This window comes from Amblyomma maculatum, chromosome 1 (assembly GCF_055883805.1).
Source record: "Amblyomma maculatum isolate TAMU_Amacu chromosome 1, ASM5588380v1, whole genome shotgun sequence".
Classification (NCBI taxonomy): domain Eukaryota; kingdom Metazoa; phylum Arthropoda; class Arachnida; order Ixodida; family Ixodidae; genus Amblyomma; species Amblyomma maculatum.
Genome location: NC_139344.1, coordinates 385,837,891 through 385,860,293, shown reverse-complemented (window position 1 = coordinate 385,860,293; position 22,403 = coordinate 385,837,891). Strand labels below are relative to the sequence as shown.

Here is a 22,403-nt window from a genome sequence, read left to right as displayed (position 1 = left end):
CTGCCTAGGCTAGGTCTAGAGAAGGTATTGTTTGCTTCTGGTTCTAAACGTAAACTTTTCGAGTTTTAAAATAGTCTTTGTTTTATTCGCAGTAAGATGTCTGCACCAGTTTTGCAACGAAAACAGGCCAGCTCAATTAGAAAAAAGAACACAGTGACACCCACATGAGAGTACACGAGGCGGATACAAAGAAGAAGACGTCCTGCGGTGGTAGACAGACTTCAATCAACTTCTGTGCACGAAAATAGGCAAGAACGCTCTTCGCCATTGATCCCGCCTTCTCATACGTGGTTTGTTGAGGCAGGCACGCTCTATGCCCTCTACCGAAGTGACAGGCGATAAAGAGAAGGGAGAATCCGGCGCGTCATGTAAGCCAGGACATGGCCGCAGTCCACAGGCGGAGGAAACGCTGCTGCTCGACGCCAATCCAGTGGTGAGGTCACACGATAGAAATCTGGTGGCCGGATAGTAGTGTACAGGTCGTTTAATGCGCCCTGTGAATCGAGAATCCCGTTTTGTTGTTATGTTTAGGGATTAAGAGGCTCCACAGTTGAATAGTGCTACGACGTGAATATGTGGTGCTGACGTGTAACCGGGTCACACTAGCGGAATCTCTGGGACAGTGCTTTGGCGTGCTGCTGCTGGGGCCTAGGTCTGGAGTGGAATCTTACCACGGCCGAAATTCTAATTAGTAGAAAACTCCAGATATTGTACAATGTTACTGCCGGTGAAAGAGCCCCTGGAGATCGATAATAAATTTAGGCCTTTACACTATGGCGCCTTCTATAGCAAATATATAGCGCGACGTTGACACCCATCCTATCACCCATCTACAACCTAAGGTTGATGGGTGCCTGCTTGCCACACTTTTCCATTACTTATAATGCCGGATTTGCGAACCTGTTCAAATACCGTTAAAGATAAGGAGCTAAGTATAGAAAAAAAAATTATTGAAAGAACGAACCTCCAGCCTGGGCGGAGACAATTTTCTTAAACAATCTTCGAATTATAGCGCTGATAACTAACGCTCATTAGTTAAAATTTTAACTATAAGTTTAAGTTATTCGCTTCATTGTGATATTTCAAGCCGTAGACAGGACGATACCATACCAGGTTTTGATGAAGCAAAAACTAATTTCTCAAAGCCGCGCAGTGTGTGGAAATCCCGTGTTTTCTGGAACTGGAACCAAGCCATTGAACGTACAGGACGTTAGGGGCTAAAGCAACCTTCGCTGCTGAATTGTTTCACTGACTACAGGACAGTGCAAATAGGACAATGCCAAGTGCAAGACGGAAGGCATCACTAGACTGTGTCGTAGGCATCTCACTTTTCTGCGATGGAAGAGAGCCCCACTGGACTGAAAAGCCGGCAGTGTAACACGCTTTAAATCTGACACACGTCGATGCGGATAGTCGGAATAGCTAATTGCGGCTTACCACCTGCCACTGTTGGCAGAGACTAGGGTTTAGGTTTCTTCAACTCTCATAGGTTACAGTAGCGAAAGACTGGAAAGGGCTACAGCATTGGGAACAGAAAAGATTCTAATTCGTTTGAAATCTGTATATGGTGATTCATTGCAAGTACGGTTATTCATTTTATGTGTGCAAATTTGCGTTGCTTGCGGTATGTTTCGTACGTGTTATCGCGCATGGGGGAAGGTATCTTAGCGCATTGTCACAACTGATAGTAATTATGTGTCCTTCCAGTTTTCGCTGCCTCCTTCCCAGTCGAAAAAAACTACAGAACCTTGTCAAAAATACGACAAAACATCCTGTAGTTCTGTCGTAACCATCAGGTTTTTCTGTAGTTCTGTAGTACTTTTCTGTAGTTCTGTAGTTTTTCTGTTGTAAAATTCTGTTGTCTGTAGTTCTGTAGTACTTTTCTGTTGTAATTACAGAAATTTCTGATGTTACTACAGAATGTTCTGTTGTCACAACAGGTTTCCCGTCAAAAACCGCACGGAAATTCTGTCGTAACATCAGAAAATTTTCTGTAGTTTTTTCCGACTGGGCTTTCCTCTAGCGTAGTGCATTTCTTGATCAATGAGTACACCTGCTCCAGCCATTAGTTTTGCGAACTCAAAGGGACATTTGGGCCGGCTCCATCGAATGTTAATAGCAAGGACGCATTAAATATCATCGTATAATGTATATATTTTCGCTACGCTTACTTTTTATCTGAGAGGAAGAAATATATATGTCTTCTCAGAAACCTGTTTTTGGAAGACTCCACGCGGTTTACATATGGTACACAGTGGCACGAAAAAAAAAGAAAAAAGCCAACAATCGCACTAACTACGAGAAATATATTTTATAAGTTACTTTAAAAGTTTCAGTTCAGACGGTGGAATGTGTAGACATCCCCAGGGTGTATTTTGTAGACAAATGGTCAAATTTTGCGTCATCAGTATTTCATTCTTGTATTGTATTCATGCGTATTACCGCTCTTGCTTCAATTAATGCGTCGTCATTTTTAAAACGAAGCAATAATATATTTGGATAAGTCATCTTTTGTTTTCCTCAGTGCCAGTTATTTTTTTTTTCAAAGCCGCTGAATGCTCTAGTTAGTTTCCCACTGATAATCGTGCACTCAGGCTTGTATAATTAATATACTACCATATACTAATATCACGGTTCGGTTCATGTCCATCAATTCTTCGCGTTATGAACATAACTTAAGTACAAAACTAGAAACGGACATGTGGAACTTTTATATGCAGGCTTGCTCACATAGGTGCGGACATAAGTAAACGGAGCACGCTTTTCCGTTCAAATTAAACTCACGCCTTCAGCAATGCAGATAGGAAAATATTTGTCCATGCAAAAGGGCACTGGCGTCTACTACCGGTTGGTACAAAGCACGATTGTTAGTTTCAATTATGCAAAGCGGGAAAACGTTTAGAAGGCAATAGCGTGCTCCGTTTACTTTTGTCCGCAGGGGTACATACTTGGCGTACTGATCCTTCTAAAGAGCTAAAAAATGTTTTGCTTTGAGTTCAAGTGCGTGGAAATTACACCAACCAGGTGCGCTTCCCGCTCCTGGGACTCAACCTGGCCCTCTGGAGCATTGGCGCTTTCCTCATGCTGTGTTCGGTGGTGATGTTCGTGGACTCGTGGGACTCTGGAGGGGATGAGCGGATCCTAGAGCATCTGGACATGTCGGGGCTGCTGCTTGCGCACATGGAGTCATTACTCTTTGGCCTAGGGCTGATCCTGTTCACTGTCAGTTCGTGCGGGTGCGTGGGAGCTCTTCGCGAAAACACCTTCCTGCTCAAGCTGTACTCACTCGCGCTCACAATTCTCATCACAGCCAATCTCATATTGGGCGTCAATGTTTTCTTCATGCCTGGTGAGTGCGCGCTAACCATTCAAAATAATCCAGAACCCTTTTGAGGTTTATCGTCAGTACTGAATTATCACCATCTGTTTGCTTGCCGACGGCCTTAAGAAAGAATTAAACGATTTAAATTTTATTATTAAAGCACCCGTGAAGTAGGCAGTTATTAAAGGCTGTGTTAGTTTTCAGAGCATTGTGGAAAGTGATAGGGTTAGTTGGATATATGTTCGAAATGCCTCTCTGCAGCAATTCACGCAATGGGGTAATAATGATACGAATAAATGCTTTTCAAGGTATTCTTCCTGAATATTTTGACATGAGAGGGTATTTCTCCTAGTGAACGTTATCTCCCAAACTCCGCTCTTACTGCACTCACGTGGTGCTTGAAACAAGATGCCGCATTGTTATAGCGATCAAAAGAAAGTCATTGCGCTGTGACACTATCGTGTGTTGTGTGACTTCACTCATGACCTTATATGCTTCATATTTCAGAGTGTAGTGCGAAGGAACAGAACCACTGCTTCCATTTACAAGCTAATTTTATCTCACTGTTTAGCAAGCAGTTAAAAACTAAAAAACAAGCATCGGGAAGGAATGTGCAGCTATGTTCTACGGCCAGGCGGACATCATGTACGTGAATAGTTTGGTGATTAGGCTAGTAATTAAGTAAAATTAATTATTTAGCTTTCTTAGTTCTGTTCAATTGAAGAAATATATCCACGCGAAAGTAAAGCTCGTCAACATCAGAGCAGAATACCCCGTTTCAATGTTTTTGCAAGATTTGCACTGCGGGTTGACATAGCGAACGTCAAAAACACGCATCTGAAAGCTCGTTGACTTGGCTTTCCAGCCTCGAATACTCAGCAAACAGGATCTACCGCAATTATTTATACAGCCTATACAGACGCCGTTCTGTCTATTTGATTGTGCAGAAGCAGTAATGATGCTGAATAGACATTTTGTACGACGATATCTTTACTGGCACGTTGTTTCTGCGGAATCCAGATTTCCTCAGTGCGTGCTCGAGCTTAGTCAGTGTTGTGTCCGAGCTAATTTATTGCTCAGAAGGCGTCGGTGTGTCTGCGTGCGCTCCACGGGCATCTCAGCAAGCTTCGTCTGCAAATGCCCACCCGGTCTGCACGCACGCCTCAACAGCCGCTGTCCTCACCCATGGCCATTTCGAAGCGCCGATTTGGTCGCTTTGTGAAGAAACGGCCTGACTTCCCAAGAAGAGCCTGGCCTGTTAATGACCTACAGAGGGGCGGCGGCGGAGCAAGCGACCGTCGTCGGAGCCGCGCGGTGTCGGGTTACGGTACTCGACGTCGGACAATAGCGGAGGGAGAAGCCATCGTCGGCTTCGCGCGAGGTCTGGCCTGCTGGCTGAAGTGTTTGCTGCTGAGGGGGAGACCCACAGGGCGCCGGACCGAACGGAGAAAAACAGAGGCCAGCCGTGAGAATAGAACGATGGGGGGTCGCTTGTGAACTGGCGATGTGTTTGTTAAAGTGTAGTGGCACACGTGCAAGAATGTGCGGGGCGGGGCTCAGTGATGCAGTGCGCAAACTGTCACCTCGCGCTTTGCGATTCGCCCGTGCCAAAGATGAACTTTTTCCCTGCCTAGGGACCTAGGGAGACCCAAGAGAAGAAAACCGGGGGTCCGACATCTGGAGAGAGCTTCCTTCTGAAATCTCCAGCGTGTAAACATGTAAATAAACTACTTGTACTCAGCTCTAATGAAAGCTCCACGTCTCCGCGGTTCCTCGACGCTTCGCCGGTCAATGCTACCCTCGGCTCCGGTCCTGTGCGTCCGGCGTCGCGACAACTGATTGGCAGCGTGGTGGGATCGAACCTGGCTGACTGATGGAGAAGAGCACACCGAGATCACGGAGACTGGCGGTTGCGGACTGGTGAGTGCTGGCATTGCTCTTGAGTTCCCAGGGTAATAAGATAGAGGTGTAATCTTATTTCTGGGGAGGCCAGCCGCAGAAGCGTAAATTAAAGTACTTCTGGGTGGAGGCCAGGGCATTGTCACACTGCTTTCATGGATTTGAAAAAACTGCTCAAGTCTCAACTCGTGAGTCTGGGGGAGGAGCTAGGCATCAAGGTTGGCCCTGAAATGACAAAAAATGAGGTCATGGTGGCAATAGAAAGTTCGGATGCCGAGAGTGAGCAAGTAGAAGAGACATGGTTGGAGATTCAGAGAGCCCAGGCGGAAAAGAAAAAGCAATTAGAGCTTGAAGTAGAGAAACTCCGCCTGCAAGTTGAACTCAGAAAGACGAGCGTTGTTCAAGGAGTAGAGGTAGCGGTCCGACAAGATCTTTATGATCTATCAAAGTTATTGCAACCATTCAAGGTTGGGCAGGACATAGGCCTCTATCTTGTGAACTTCGAGAGAACGTGCGAAAAGGCACAGTTTGGTCGCAGCTCTTGGCCGCGGCGTTTGTTAAGTTTGTTGCCTTGCGAGGCAGCGGATGTAATTGCTCGACTCTCTGCAGAGGACTCTGACGACTACGATAAAGTTAAGGAGAGCCTTCTCAAGAGATTTCGTCTGTCGTCAGAGACTTTCAGACAGAGATTTCGGAGCGTTACAAAAAGGCAAGGTGCTAGCTATGGAGAGTTTGCCTATGAGTTGAAGGCAAACCTAACGGAATGGATGGTAGGCGCCAAAGCCAATAATGAGTACCTCAAGGCCTTAGAAATCATTGCTATCGAGCAATTTCTTTCTAAACTTCCTGAGGCGATGAGAATTTGGATTCAGGACAAGGCGACTGTCAGCTCGGTGCTGGCAGCGGCAGAACTTGCGGACGAATACGTCTCCCGCCGAGAGGTGCGAGAGGAGCTTTCTTCCGCTATGCCGACTGATAAGGGAAACAGCGTGACAGGGTCGGGACTGAAAAAGCGCCAGTGGAGTTCAGGATCTAAGCTGGGAAATGTGACAACGGACACTACGAAAACGCTTACTGTTGAAAAGTCGGAAAGTGAGCCTCAAGGAAGGGGGACGAATGATTGGTCACAGAAGAGTTTTGAAGCGCGCAAACCGCCAGTTTGCTATAACTGCCAAGAATCTGGGCACATTGCCGCGGGATGTCGAAAACCAAAAGTTACGTTCGCATACACTTGCGATTTGATGAAGAATGAGGAACTACTAAATCCTTATTTGTTTGATTTGACTGTCAACGGAAAAAAATGCCGAGTGCTCAGGAACAGTGGGGCAACAATTGACCTTGTACATCCTGATTACGTGGAAGAAAAGCAGTTCAGCGGGAAATGTGCGTGGATAAAGCCGATTCTGGAGGTATCTAGTGTTTGCCTTCCAGTAGCGGAAGTCGTGATCACTGGACCTTTCGGTGAAGTTCGTACTGAGGCTGCAGTTTCAAACAAGCTGCCACCGCAGTACCCCTACTTGTTTTCTAACCGAACGGACCAGCTTCTGAGAGCTCAAGGGAAAAGCTTGACAGAGGGAGTCGTTCAGGCGCTCACAAGAGCTGAGGCGCGTTTCCTTGCTGCCAAGCTAGAGAGGAATGAGGCTGACTCAGGGCAGGAGGAGAGAGATATTGAGGGTGCACAGGCTCCGACATCGCAGAGGAGCGAGGAACAAGGGAGCAGTGAGGAGGTGTCAAACAGGCAGTTCAATGAAATGGAAAACAAGCATGCCCCATCGCACTCCAATGAGAGAGAAACAGGAGTCAGTCCAGATGATGCAGGGCAATCGGAAAGTGAGGAAAGAGATAGTGAGGGGTTGTCAGTGCTTCCGTTGTCAGTGTCGACAGATCGAAATGTCGGAAAGGTGACCAGAGAAACGCTCATTAAGGAGCAGACAGAAGATGGAAATCTCAAAGATGTGTGGGACCCAGCCAACATTGAGGCACAGACTAGGGCGAAAAGTTACTACGACCGAAACGCAAAGTTGCAGTCGTATCGAGAGGGCGATGAAGTCCTTGTCCTGTGCTCATCGCGAGCGAAAAAGCTCAAAGGTCAATGGGAAGGGCCGTTCCGAGTGGCGAAAAAGCTTTCAGAGACGAACTACGTCATCGAGCGGAAGCGAGGGCGCCGAGATTTCATGATCTATCACCACCACCTAATGAAACGATGTGAGGGAGAGATTCTCTGTCAGGTAGATGAAAACGGAGGTGAACAACCTGTGCTATTCGCCAGCAGAAAGCTAGCAGCAAGAGAGATCAGGCCTATAGCGCACGCGAAAAAGAAAGTTTGCCTGGTTTGGGCATCCCAAGAACTGGCTTGCTACCTCTACGGAACCCCGTTCGTCTTTGTGACAGACCACTGTCCACTAACGTGGCTTTCGCAAATGTCAGGGAAAAATCCTCGACTATTGAGAGGGAGCCTTGCGCTCCAAGATTTGAGCTTCAGTGCGCGGTACAAAAAGGGAAAGACAAATGCTAAATTCGATGGCTTGAGCCGTGCATAATGCTCTTTTTACCGCTTCAGTGAACGAGGAAGATACAAATGTATCCTTTACTGTTCTAAGTGTTTAATTTAGGCATTGTTGCACTGAATGTTTCTTAGCAGTTTTGAAAAGTGAGTGAATTTGTAGCTCTTTTTATGAACAGAAGAGAGGGAGTGAGGCAGAAAACGGGTGGCAGTAGTGTGACAGGGTCCGCAAATATGATACTGGGCAGAGATTTTTGTTTATCATGCAATAGCCTGGGAGCTTGAGAGCTTTTGCTAGCGCTTGCTTGGTTTGTGGCGCCAGTCTTTGCGATTTAGGAGTGGCCCAACCACCGTACGAAGAAGCTGATCTCTAACGTCGAGCAGCGGAAACTCCTCGCCGTCCGAGATCTTCCCGTCGGCGGAGGAGCTGTTGTGTCCGAGCTAATTTATTGCTCAGAAGGCGTCGGTGTGTCTGCGTGCGCTCCACGGGCATCTCAGCAAGCTTCGTCTGCAGATGCCCACCCGGTCTGCACGCACGCCTCAACAGCCGCTGTCCTCGCCCATGGCCATTTCGAAGCACCGATTTGGTCGCTTTGTGAAGAAACGGCCTGACTTCCCAAGAAGAGCCTGGCCTGTTAATGACCTACAGAGGGGCGGCGGCGGAGCAAGCGACCGTCGTCGGAGCCGCGCGGTGTCGGGTTACGGTACTCGACGTCGGACAATAGCGGAGGGAGAAGCCATCGTCGGCTTCGCGCGAGGTCTGGCCTGCTGGCTGAAGTGTTTGCTGTTGAGGGGGAGACCCACAGGGCGCCGGACCGAACGGAGAAAAACAGAGGCCAGCCGTGAGAATAGAACGATGGGGGGTCGCTTGTGAACTGGCGATGTGTTTGTTAAAGTGTAGTGGCACACGTGCAAGAATGTGCGGGGCGGGGCTCAGTGATGCAGTGCGCAAACTGTCACCTCGCGCTTTGCGATTCGCCCGTGCCAAAGATGAACTTTTTCCCTGCCTAGGGACCTAGGGAGACCCAAGAGAAGAAAACCGGGGGTCCGACATCTGGAGAGAGCTTCCTTCTGAAATCTCCAGCGTGTAAACATGTAAATAAACTACTTGTACTCAGCTCTAATGAAAGCTCCACGTCTCCGCGGTTCCTCGACGCTTCGCCGGTCAACGCTACCCTCGGCTCCGGTCCTGTGCGTCCGGCGTCGCGACATCAGCTTCGTCACTATCTCTTTTTCCGCTTCTCGCTGATGTTCAAAGTGCCAACTATCCTTTTTATAGACGGTATACCAGGAGATTATGAGAAAGGCATGATGGCGGAGTTGTATTATGGTTTCAGGGGTTCAGTGTGAATAATTTCAAGTAAACGGCCACTTTGATTCATCAGACTTGAGGACCTCGACAAGATAATTAACAAAGGAAGTTTGATAAACTATACTACAGGGGCTCTGGCGTACTAAGAAGCTTCTTTTACTGCCCTGCGCTGGAAGATTTGCTTTGATTTTGTAGGGTCTAACGTCCCTAGGAGACTCAAGCTATGAAAGACACTGTAGTGAAGGGCCCCAGAAATTTGACTATCTGGGGTTTTTTAACGTGCACTGAAATCACACAGCACATGGGCGCCTTGATTTCGCCTAATCGAGAAACGGCCGTCGCAGCCGTGATTCGATGCTGCATCCATGAGCCCACGAACTACTGCACCACAACGGCGAGGCTGAGCTGGATGAGGGCAGCCATAGCCACACCGAAGATTAGAGAGATAAGCAGTCGGGATAAATTTGGAACCAGGACTGTTGTTTTTCTGGTTGTGCTGGGTGGTCTGGCGGCACTCTTTGACGTAGCCAGCGGTTTGAAGATGGTTGTCAGTTCAGAGGCGTCGGTGCTGTAGGGCAGGATAGTGTCCATTGCTCAAGAAGGTTTGCGGCCGTACAGAAGGAAGCGAGGGGAGGATCCGGTATTCGCTTGCCTGGCAGAATCATACGCGGAGGTTATAAATGGCAACGCATGGTCCCAATTGTAGTGGGTAGAAGAATAATGTGTGACCATGTCTCAAAGGCTCCGGTTAAAGCGCTTAACTATTTCCTTTGTTAGCGGATGGTAGGAAGACGCCATGCGGTGACGAACGTGGTCCTCCTGAACAAGGGCTTCCATCACTCTGATCACCGAGCAATTTGCGGGGCGCATGGTGACGCAGAATCATGTTCTCAAGTCTCAGATAGGCAGATTGCAAAAGCGGCTCACTTCAGTGAGCGGCTAGGAACGGCTCAGCTCACTGAAATGAGCCGGGTCACTTGAAAAGCTCAACGGCTGACCCAAATCTATACCTGTGACTGGGTGACTAGCTCTCTCTGGGGCGAGCCTGAGGCATTCATTCATTCATTCATTCATTCATTCATTTTATTATTCTTTGTTGCTGTACAAATATAAGCAGACACTGCAGCGTTTTTTATAATGCAGTATGCGCTTAAGAAGAGTCCGCGTTAGTCCTTTTTCGTTTTTCTAAATTTTGCTTCTTTGGTTTCCTCCCCCCTTTTTATTATTATCACTTTTGTCTTTCAAATATTTTGATAGCTGGCTTTTTTCCAACTTTGCGACAGTTTTTCTGAAGGCCCATGGCTCTGAGCTTCCTGGCTTTAACCCTTGTTTCCTTTCTACCTGGTGACAGGTTTCTTCCCCAGCCTCCTAGCTCCCATTTGCTCAACTTTTCTGTTTTTGCCGCCACAAGCTCGCGTCGATCGTATTTGATTCATCCATTCATTCACTCATTTTTAGTCTGCGTCAAGCCGCATTCCTCGTAGTTTATGTAGGAAGGAGTGGTTTTAATTTTCCAAGGCACATGTTTTTCGGTCGAGAGCAGAGGACGCGCTGCCATCGGTGCGGCTTGTGAACGAACAAGATTTTGTTTCCCCTGGCGTGGCCGCCGAATGGACAATGCATTCGACAACAGCAACAAACAAGAAAGTTTCAGAAAACTACCCATAGCAAGGATGGAAAGCGTTTTGGTTGCGACAAGCAAAACAAAAACGCACGAAACCGGCGTCGACCACCCGAAGCACACCCTCAGTATTGCTGGGTCGCCGGCGCGAAGCTACGCGACGGAGGCGAGGCCCCCGACCGTGCTCCGCCATCTTGCAGCACACGAGAACGGAGCGTGAAAACGGCAGACTATCAAGTTTTTTCAAGCGAACACAGCAGTCGAATGCGCTGCCCTGTGTTGATCGTTTTCATTTCTTTGTATGCCGGCTCGATCGCCCCTCCCCATTACAGTTTCTTTCTCGTACAAATAATGAATGGCACGCAAATCGCGCCAAGCAGCGCACTCGGCTCTGTTAGAAAGGTTCATCTCGGTTGACTGAACGACGGCTCTCCAAAAGAACCGCCACTCACGGCTCCTCGCGGTTATCTGAACAACGGCTGTCGAAAAAAACTGCCGCTAACGACTTCTCGCGGCTCGCTGTACAACGGCTCTCGAAAAATAACCGCCCCTCATGGCTGCTGGCGCTTTCGGAACGACGGCATTCCAAGAGAACCGCTGCTCACGGTTCTTCGCATCTCTCTGAACGGCGGCTCTCCAAAAGAACCGTCACTCACAGCACCTCGTGGTTCTGAACGACGGCTCTTCAAAAAGGACTGCCACTTATGGATCTTGGCGGCTCTCTGAAAGACAACTGTCCAAAAGAACCACCGCTCATGACTTGTCGCGGCTCACAGAACAACGGCTTTCCAAAAAGAACCGCCACTCACGTGTCCTCACGCTTTCTCAACGACGGCTTTCGAAAAGAACTGCCACTAACGGTGCCTCGCATCTCTCTGAATGATGGCTCTAGTGTAGCTCCTTTTATTCGTTCGAAATGACTGCTTGCTAAATTAGAAAATAAAAACCTCCTAACTGCCTGCTCCACGGAAATGAGTTGGTATTAATGCTTTTATTATCCACGGCTTCAAAAAATGCAGCAGATCTGCGCTTTCTGCAATGCTCGAGGCAAAGCTTTGTTCTGGTGTTGGCTTTTAAATGAGTGTTACGACTGTTTAAGGACGTGGTTTCAAGAAGAAAAGAAGACCATTTAGCTTTTACAGGTAGAGTCTGAAAACGCTAACAAGTAGAAAGTTCTTTACGAACAGAGATTGAATGGACTGCTCCTCAACGTCCGCCTAAACACTTAAGGAAAAACACCAAGGAAGTGATATGCCCGTGTAATTGTACAGGTAGATTGCAGCGAATTGCAATTATTTTACATGTATAAAACGAACAATGCATATCGCTCTTTCTGAGCTTTATCTTCGCATACCAAGATTTTCATTTCAGTGGCGGCAATTTTAATCCGCTTTTTTTTTTGTGTGGTTTACCAGCGAATATTAGCCAGCTTCGTAAATCCTCTGCCATGCTTTCATTACAGCAATTTGGATTTACCGTATATCGCGTGACGAATAACACGCTCATCGTAAATGGCCACATTGTCGGTATCTCTCATCCAGAAACTAATATCTCACTAATAAGTGCACGCTATGCTTAGCAATGCCGGAAAGTAATGGTTCACCGGCCCCAGTCGCCATAAATGTATGATCTCTAGTTTGCAGTCCTAAGACTATTCATGCTTTTCTCTCTCTGAATGAAAACCTTCCAAAGCTTTGTGTCGCTGCATACCTATCGCCTATCCTACCAAGAAATTACATATGAATCTGGCACAAAATTAACCATGGTTTCTACGCATGACATCACTGTGATATTTCCTATTTCCTGACTAATCCGTCCTGCGACGCCTTTTGCAGGCGGTGTGAAGAGCGTGATAAAGCGAACGCTGTCCCCAAGCCTTGTGGTCAACTACCGCGACTCGCAAGATGTTCAGAATCTGGTGGACGCTGTGCAGCGATTTCTGAAATGCTGCGGCATGACGCAGCGCAGCTTCCGCGACTGGGAGAACAATATGTGAGCTTCCCTTGGGCACTGTACCATAGCGCATTTGCCTATACCCTCTTTCCGACAGTCGTCCAGAAGTACACTCTAAGTTAGAGCAGTCATTAGGAAATCAGTAGGCGAACCAAGAAGGTATCCCTTTGGCAAGAATGTGTTAGTAGGGTCACGTACCGTTATTTCAGTAGTTGTTACAGTCAGGTACGTGTAATGAAATTCTTAGCCAATCACAGACTATCCTCACGCAGGAAAAGTCGGGAGGACGTGACTGAATTGCTGCTCCGCAGCTCCTTTTCCAATCCCCTCTTTTGGACAGCTTTCTGAAGGTATGCTAAACGCTACAACAAGCATTAAGAAATTTGGAGCTGGAATAAGAAGCCAGCTATTTGAAAATATAACATTGTGATGGTCATTTCAAGAGTGGGGACAGTTCGGTGCCAGGTATGAAATTCTCAGCTAACCACCGATTTACTTCACCAGACAGAAACTAGGCAACCTGGATAAATGGCGAACCAATAGCGTAAAATCAATAGCATCTAGGTTTACTCATACATCATTATCCGCTGCTGGACTGAGGACCGGTCGTCAAAGCAACATTGCGTCATACGCTGCCGTATATCGAAGCAAAGTGATGCAATTAAGCACAGAGAAGCCTGGATGTGGCGCTACGCACGCCTTGCCACTTAACTTTACGGCCTGACAGATCGAACGCGTTGGCGTTTGAAGACTGTAAACGAGCTCAAATAGGCGAGACGGTCATTGCAGCCGAAAACGTTTGAGAGAATTGCTCATTCAGTGCATGCGGGTAAGATATTTTCTAGGCTCGTGCGCATTGAAACTATACGGGATTTGTTCGCAGCTCGTTCAGACTGTCATAATTCGTTCGTAGGCCAATAAGAACGAATATCCAAATTAGAACAGCTTGGATGTCAGTGCCTGATATGCTGACGATAGATGCGTGTTATGTAATTTATCCATTGACAACTTTAAGCACAGCTGTAAGTAGTAGCCATTAAACTTTGTTTACATATTTGTTGGAAACTGAAGCGCATTTGTTGTGTTATAAATGTTACGTTTGTGCGAGCAGTGAATGAGGGCTTCTGCTTTTTGCTTCATCTCTCATTCTGGAGCAAATATCTGCACTTCCTGATAAACAGTCCTAGAGAATAGTTTTTAAAGCCCAGTGGTAAATAGGAGATGGCTTGGTTCTGCTTTTAACCAATAAATTGCTCCTCTAGAAAAGTCTAAATGAAAATCGCAGTATAATGGATTATTGCCGGATCGGTTGACAGTCTGTCGGAGCGCGCAGTTTTATTTCTTGCGGCAGCTTATCGCCGGCGCTCATCATCGTGTTTCTAAATTAGAAGGAATCAAATATAGTGTAAGGTAACATCGCTGTTCAAGTAATAGTATTGTTGTTCTGCGGAAGCTCTCAGCAAGGACGAATTTGTCAACATTGAAGCACAAATATTTTAACCCTGGCCGCCACTTTGACAGAAACTTCATTGAAAATATACAAGACTGAAATATCTGCGAAAAATATGGAGCGAAATGAAGGGCTCGTTATGAAATACAGCCACAGGGAGCCTGCAGCCACTGATGCCGAATGATTCATACGACATTTCTTGGTTTGTGAGATAATAAATTTTAAGGTGAAAGCCTTTTTTCTCATTAGTGGCGCCATCAGATTGTGTGCGCAGAACGTGTCTACTGTAGTGGCACTTAAAGAAAATATTAGAGGAATGTTTAATCCTGCCTGGTTGTTTTAGATATTATAAAAGGCAAAGAGGGGGCACGCTTAGCTCGACATGCTTGCCTTGGTCTCTGTGCGGAGAACGTGGGCGAGTTACTTCCACGGGATGATCGGATTCGGCCTGTTGTATTCAAAACCTTTGGGACGCAGAGAGTTCACGAGGTGTCTCCCCTGAATCATCCATGACGACTGCTGCTGCCGTTAAATTGTCGAGAGTGGTTGTGATACGCTGGCACCGGCTGGCAGCGGAGGCTGTCAAGACAGAGCAAGTGCCACGGCTCCAGCGTAGCGGCCGTTGAGTAACTTCAGGATGATCGTGTGACTAGGCACAGGGAAGCGCGCTGTTGCTTTGGATTCAGCGCCGGCGGCTGAGTGCCGTTATAGCTGCCACATGGCTGTCCTCATTTCAAGATCAAACATCGGCATACGGCGAAGAAGCTACAGAGAAGAGTAGTAAAATATTTTGCTTTTAAAAGTCTTCACCTGGAATTGTACCACAATCTCTCCGATTCGATGCAAAAAAGATCCGAAATTTCCTCGTCTAGCGAGCCCCCCATCTACATTTCAAAATAAGAGGCGCCAGCTTGCATCGGATTGGGATGTAAAAGGGAGAAGAATGCGGTAGCTGTAGTGGGCCGCCGACGACGATACCGGAAGGAGGCAGCGTGATCAGCCACAGCCACGCTTCGACCACCGCCGCACGCAGCATGCCGGAAGCTCCAAAGACTATAGGGCACTACAAGCGTGCGCCATCACCGCCGGGTTTAAGTGCTGACCTCGAATCCGGCAATGAAGAAGCCACCTTATGTTATCTATGTAGGAGCCTTTCCCGACAGCTGCGACGGCCGCGGACTGAGCGCCTCGTCCGAAGGGCATCAGCTCCTTGATCATGATTGCCCTCATGGCACGTCGCGGCCCTTGGCCGGGTAGGACCTTATTTATTTATTTATTTTATTGTACCCTCAAGGCAAAGCATTTGCCTCGAATATCTCCTCTTCCCCTCAGAAACTCCGATGAGGAGGAATGGGCCTTGCCGGCGTTCCCGGACGGATGAAGGTAGGTTTACGGACTATGCGTTACCTTGGCACGCGGCCCCACCAGGTTCCAAGTTTTTTCATATCTGACAATGGAGGGGGGGGGGGGGGGGGGCAAAACGAGTAAATAAATTGTCTCAAATGTTGCCTAAAGAATAGTTTTGTTAAATAAACAACTGAGTTGAACTGGCCCCAAAAGCTTTGCCTTATCGCTCCTAATGAAGCTGCTACCTCCTAGGAATCTTTTGGTGAAGGAAACTGAATAAAATGTAAAAGAATAAAAAGCAAAGTCGTGTTGCTGTAGGGATGTGTGTGCATGACCTCCGAATACCCCGGCGGCATAAGCTGCTTTTGCTTTTACTTTCTAATCTGTCATGGTCGTGAATGCCAACCTTTGTGTCAGTGGTTGACGGCCTCATTTGGTATATGTCATAACGAAGGCCTGGAATCTGAAAGTCTTGATGGCATAGGTAGCGTAAAAAGGTTATTACACTGTTCCCTTCTTGGTCTGTTAGATCACGTTCAACGTGGTATTTATAGTAACACAGGACACTTAACATCAGCACAGGGCACGAAATTTGGAGGTCATGGGTTCTGATTCCACTGGCGGCATGTTTTTGTTTTCTAACTTCCGATTAATTATTGCCATGAACATGTTATTTTAAATTGACGAAAAGTCACAAAATTTCGCATGCGCTCTTCGATGCCTATGGCTGTCGGCTGCTTGAGTATGAGACTGCAAGATGAGCCAGCCTTAAAAAACGAAAATAAAGTTAAGGTTTCTTACATACTCAGGTAAGTTAGGTAAAAAAGCTGGCAAAACATTACGGCCAGTAACACTTGCGCAGTTGAATTATGTGGAGATATTGGTAAAAATAAGATACAACTGAGGGAAACAACGAGACAGGCTAAGACTTTACTCTGCCCGCAGCACAGTATTCTCGATATAATTAAAGCAGGCCCCTGAGCATAGCTGTTGAATTTGTGATCATTTCACGCAAAAACGCTGCCAAAGAAAAAAAACTGCTAAGCACTAGGGACGATCGCTTGCTGTGTTCGTATTGCGTCACTTCGGCGTGCTGCAGAGAGAGCGCGATGTTATTCAGGGTATTATAATAAAGGCACATGCTTCCAGCTTGGCAGGCGTAGCTTTGTACTGTGTAATTTACGGCCGTATACTACACAGTCTACAGTTCAGGTCACTAGCTTCACCGAGGTCAAACTTTGATGTCTATGAACCGAAAAGAAAATGGGTTTTTATCTATTATTTGTTGCGTTGCACTTTCTGATTTACTTTATTTTTGACTTCTCCTTGACTCTTAATAGGGTACATGTATAAGATGAAGAATTCATTGTTTGTACCGACAAATGCAGTAACAAGTCAAAAGATGCCAAGAGGTAGCTGTAGCGCCCATCGGTGAGTGCGTGGTATGGATTGCGGAAAAATTCAGCTGCTTGCTTGATGGGCAGCCCACCCACTGCTTGCCTTATGTTTGAACACAACTCTGACAATAAACGCGATACTTTACCTCGATTCATCACCTGATACGGCGATAATTAGTGTGATGTCTTCTCTTGATGAATAGCATTGTTTTTCTTTTTATTTTAAAGCTAAGGCTGGATTTATTAGTTGGCTTGCTGTGGTATGTGGCGTTCAGCCTCCTGAATCAGATTGTTACTGCAGATTTAAGGAATGCATTCCTTCGCTAAATCATTTGCTAATGTCACTGATGTGACATGTGCTGTGAGTAATGAGCGAACACAACATGGTATGCTTGGTTTTCAAAACAAAATTTTGTGTCATCATCCTTATGCCGACATTAACCCACTGCAGGAATGCATAGACGTTCTTGAATATTCTAATCTCATGCATTCACAGCGAATCACAGTGAGGAATCATTGTGAGCTCTATTCATTATGACACATTTAAGTACCTGGGTAAACAAAATTCGGTCGTTCCTTCTCCACAGGTCGCGCGGTGGAAGTGAGACAGCGAAATCGGTGATTGTTCCGCCGTGATGTAGCTTACGTCGTACAAGTCGGGCTGCTTCTTGACGTTGTGGCATCATTTGTTTGAGATTAGCTTATTCGATGAGTTGCAGTAACTCATTACCAGTGCTAATTAAGCGGCCATGCATTTATATGGCGGCACTATAGGTTAGAAATAAGTGTTTGTTGATATGAGAATGCGTGGAATCACTAGCTCGCAAGTTTCGCGAAATCTGCGTCAGTGCTGACGTGTGTACCAAACTTGTTTTCCTAATGACGATTTCTGCGGAGAAAAAAACTCCAGTGAGAAATTGAAAAGGACGGAAAACTCGTCATTAGTAAGAAACGCAGTGAAGCTCAAACAAACGTTTCTTCTAAAGAACCAAATTTGCCACTCCAAAACACAGAAGGGACTTTGAATCGTACTTTTTGGGAGATGTACCTTTTCTCCTGAGGTTGGTTCCTGCGCATTTACACGCGTATTTAATGCTCGCTGCTCATTTACTAATTATAGAGGATCTAGCTTTTCTGCAGCATAAGTTACAGCATAAGGGTGCGCGGTCTAGCCGCAACGGCCGTTTTTCTAGGGAGGCGAAAAGCAAAGCGCACGTCGGCTGCGTGATGTCACTGCATGTTAAAGAACCCCAGGTGGCAAAAATTCCTCCACTACGGCATCTATCATAGCCTGAGTCACTTTGGGAGCTTAAATCCCACAAACAAAACTAAGAAAATTTTGGCCTGACAAAACACAGCGGTCAGCTTATTTGTTGTGTTCCAGAACTACACTAAAGGAGCCCGTTCAGCCTGTATTACTTCAGATATGCATTTGCCTTTTGATATGACAACGAATGTCCATTCAAAGGTTGCGAAAATGAATTAAATGATGAAAGTGAAAATATGGTAAAAGGGCTCGATGAACAATTAAAGTGACATTTTAAGAGTGTTGAAATCGGAAACAGGTGTTGCAAAAATTACGTGAACGAAACTTGCGAAATATTTACAATCTTAATTCCATTTTTATTTGTCGTCCACATGCCACACGAACACAACCTTACGTTCTCATGCATATGACCTGAAGATGCGCACATGGAGACTTGCTCCGTATCACTATTTCTGGCCCCTTTTATGTTACAGCGCAAAAAATTAAGGAAATAAGTCCGGGTTTAGGAAAAATTAGAGATCAGTATTGCCTAGGAATAGAATAAACAGCTCTCATGAAATGTAATAACGTGTACATTCTAGTATTTTTGGACACCATCTTTAATTACGAGATAGCTGGTGAATATTGTAATATAATATAGATATTGGTGTGAATAGCGCAACCTTCCGATGAGCCGCAAAATTTTAGGATTTGTCCAGCGCTCACACTGAATGGCTACAATTTCCATAAAGATTGAATAATGCTCACTTTTGCAAATTAATGCGACTCAACTTCAGAATAACGGGTAACATATGAGCATATCGACTGAAATAGTCTAAATGCGCTGTGGGTCGCAACATCTTGCCTTTTATTTTTTCTGTGCTTGAAAGTTGCATTGAAATGCTACTGCGAACCTATAGAGTGCGTGTTTGTCATTGAACGGCAAGTCTGCAAGTTTCCTAGGGAGAAATATAAGGGCGTATTGAGAAGCATGGTTATTTCACTGTATGCAAAAAAAGTCATAAAGAACGAAACATTTGAAAATTGCGCTTTTAGGAATCTCAGGATATAAGCTGTGTTCCAAATACATGCAAGCATGACAGCAGATAGGGCTAAGATTGAATGAGTGCATGCTAAATTCTTTTTGTATAAGTGTTCTACCATCGGCGAATGTCTTACTGAGCGCTGATATATTACTCCTAATTATACGATACATGTAGTCGATACATAACGTTTGACGGGATAATGAAGTTTTGATCAACTTGGGGCTGTTATTTCTTCCCTGATTTTTAAGTTTGACGCTTTAAACCCATTGGCCTACATGCCATATCATTACGCCTCTTCAATGCGCCTGCGAGTCACGCAGAGGCAGCGGAGTTCCCGATCTCAGGCGCATAGGCTGCTCTGGACAAAATATGGCGACTGAAAAGCCGCGCCTATAGCGGTTGCGGTAATTTCCCAATTCCAGTAATTTTACTCGGCACAGCGTCCGCGCCTCATTTGTTGTAACCTGTTGCCTTCGGTTGTTCGTTGTTAGCGTTCTATCATTTCTGAAGGCTTTATAGATTCAATTCAATTCAATTCAGCTCAATTCCATTTTAATTTCAATCACACCAAACTCAAAAAGCCCTATTGCACTAAGATAGCACTATCGAGCGAAATCGAGCATTACGGTGCACCATGACATCCAGTTTACTGCTATTATTAGTACTTTATGTACAGAAAGTATTTAAAAGTGCCTATAGTGGCTGCACAGTAGCCATAGTTCTACGTAAAGGCAGTAAGAAAGTCTTTATAAACAACGATTCTATGCAAGGAGGTGCTCATCCGTTGAGTGCTATTATATTCACGTTTTAGAAGTATTCGCAGACCTGGATAGGGAAGAGCTACGGTTAAGAGTAAATTTGCAGATGAAATTTACCAACTGAGAGGAGAAATTACAAAAGTTCATTAATTAACCTAGAGAAGAAAACGAGAACAGTACAGGGGAACATTATCATGCAGAAGACTAAATTAATGTTTAGCATGCTCTAAAGGAACAGATTATCATAGGTAGGGGCACGCTAGAAGCGGCAAGGATATACATCTGCTTAGGACAGGCAGTGACCGCGCATCCTAATCAGGAGAGAAATAACTATAGCTAGAATAGGATAGAGGTAGAGTGCATAGTACAGTCGCAATCAATATGAAGGTGGTCATTCGGGCCGCAACCGAGACAAGGAGTAGCGCCACGTTACGTCATCACCTTCCGTGGCGAGGAAAACATCTTGGTAACCCCTCTCTCTCTTTTCGCTTTTTCTGTAACAGCTGGCACTCCCCGCTAGCTAGCAACATTTTTTCTTTTTTTTTCTTTCACGCGTCATCAGGCAGGGTGCGGTGACACACGAAAACATTACTTCGCTATGTTAGCAGATTTCTGTTCGCAAACCGCGCCCGCAGGCCGCGTCAGCAAAATGGTGTCCGCAGTAGTTGTGAGTAGTAAACAGAGCCGGCTAGTTAGTCAGGGGGGTGATGCTTGTAGCCTGGAAGAGCGTAGGGGGGTAAGAAGGCAGCGCAATCATTATCTTCGCCGTTCCAAAATTGGCCGTAATGCAGTTTGAAAGGCCCACCGGTCGAAGCTCCCGCGGTCATCTTCATATTGATTGCGACTCTACAGTAGCCTATGCTTTTCTGGTGAACATGAACCATACGGTTTTGATAATTATTTATTGCCTGAATTTTATTGGCATATTGCATGATCGTGAACTCTATTTATTGGATATGCTTGCGCCCGGTATTATGGGTGGACTATTGAAGTAGAATTAGTATTTTGTTTTCCTCTGCATGACCCCCCACTGATTATTTTGTTTCGCTTTGTCAAACCTAACCAGTTTTCGTATGCATAGTTTGTATCAGCACATTTTATATTTGCATTAAGATCAATATAGCGAGTTAGTTAGCTAAATTGATTCTCATTTTCAAAAAAATGTGATCAAATACGATTAGAATTTATAACAAAGCAAAACTGAGTTTTCATAGATACCAATTACGGTACTTTTCGGAGAGTAAAATATCCTAAAGTGTTAGGATGATTTTTTTTCATGACCTCGTCTTCGGCACTAACACAAATATACTTAATTTATTTTAGGTGTTTCTCTCAGGGTCATGTCGGCATTCAAACAAATCGTCTTTGTTTATATTATTTGCATCACATTTAGATATGCAGAAATCAACTATCTGTACATAGCTATGCCTTATGCGATCGAGTGTTTAACTGTGCTGAAGCCTCCTTCATATACCTCGAGAAATAAATTTTTGACTATTCATCCGAGAGAGATCATTATTCACCAGCTTTAAGCTCCATTTTATAATGCTAAATGATTATCTTTATGACTGTCATATTATTGTTGATCCATTTAAGCGTGTTGTGACGTGCTGTGTCAATGTAGTTTGCGTTTAATCCAGGGGCCTGCTCTCACGACAAAGAACGTTGCTCAAATGCCGAGGGATTTCTTCCCAATCGAAGAGACTAGCTATGGTCCATTTAACCCCATTGTAGTAATAATAACCTTCCCCACCATTCACAGAACGGAGGAAACGTGATAGAAAATAAACACATCGAAGTGTGAGCCCAGGTGTAAAATATATTAAATTCAGAACCTGTGAGTAATTGGACGGTGCGGCCTCACGTGCGAGAAACCGTGTCGGCGGAGCCAGCGCAGACGAGCAACACAATTCATCTCGCGCAGATTTCATTTTGCGGTCAGAGGTTTGATTAGTAATCAGTAATAGAACATTACGTTGTTTAATTATGTTTTACGTATTTTTGGTGCTTTGTTGCAGCTACTTTCATTGCAGCATTGCAAATCCGAGTCACGAGCGCTGTTCGGTTCCTTCTTCATGCTGCCGGAGAGACTCTGATAACGTGGGCATCTTCTGTGGAAGAAACGCGCTCAACATGTCCGACCACGACGCATGGTTCCACGTCTACACTGGGAACTGCCCTGACGCGATGAACCGCTATGTTAAAGAGCACGTCATGATCATCGGAGGAGTCTGCCTGATCTCCGTTATCGTGTTGGCCTTCGTTGATATGGTCACTAACGCTGTGATTGATGAAATAGACATAATTCGAAAGATATATGATCACGTTAGGAAGGCACAGACCGCCACATCCCAACTTCTCTCTTCGCGGTGCACTTGAGCACCTGGTGATTTTAAAAATAATTGTACAGGATGCAGATATCACAGGTTAGGTGCATAGCACAATAATAAGCTAAAACGTGTCTTAATACTTGTAATATATGCGATCTCTTCATGCACATATGTCCCCCAGTTAATTACGGATACTGAAATGTGATCTCATCTGGTGTA

The 22,403-nt window shown here is 45.6% G+C and overlaps 1 protein-coding gene across 1 annotated transcript; it reads left to right on the top strand.

Moving 5' to 3' along the window:
• The first annotated feature begins 313 nt into the window (after positions 1–313).
• LOC146208429 (tetraspanin-33-like) lies at positions 314–22,356 on the top strand. The gene is made up of 4 exons (XM_084578503.1): positions 314–433; positions 3,025–3,349; positions 12,493–12,649; positions 21,873–22,356. Exons 1-4 carry the CDS (start codon positions 314–316, stop codon positions 22,231–22,233), a joined length of 963 nt encoding a protein of 320 aa, XP_084434629.1. The 3' UTR covers positions 22,234–22,356.
• Positions 22,357–22,403: the final 47 nt, after the last annotated feature.

Coding starts and splice junctions, on each gene's coding strand:
- LOC146208429 (XM_084578503.1), top strand. CDS start 314: ATGCCCTCTACCGAAGTGACAGGCGATAAAGAGAAGGGAGAATCCGGC. Junction 3,350..12,492: donor CAATGTTTTCTTCATGCCTG/GTGAGTGCGCGC, acceptor CGCCTTTTGCAG/GCGGTGTGAAGAGCGTGATA. Junction 12,650..21,872: donor CGCGACTGGGAGAACAATAT/GTGAGCTTCCCT, acceptor GCTTTGTTGCAG/CTACTTTCATTGCAGCATTG.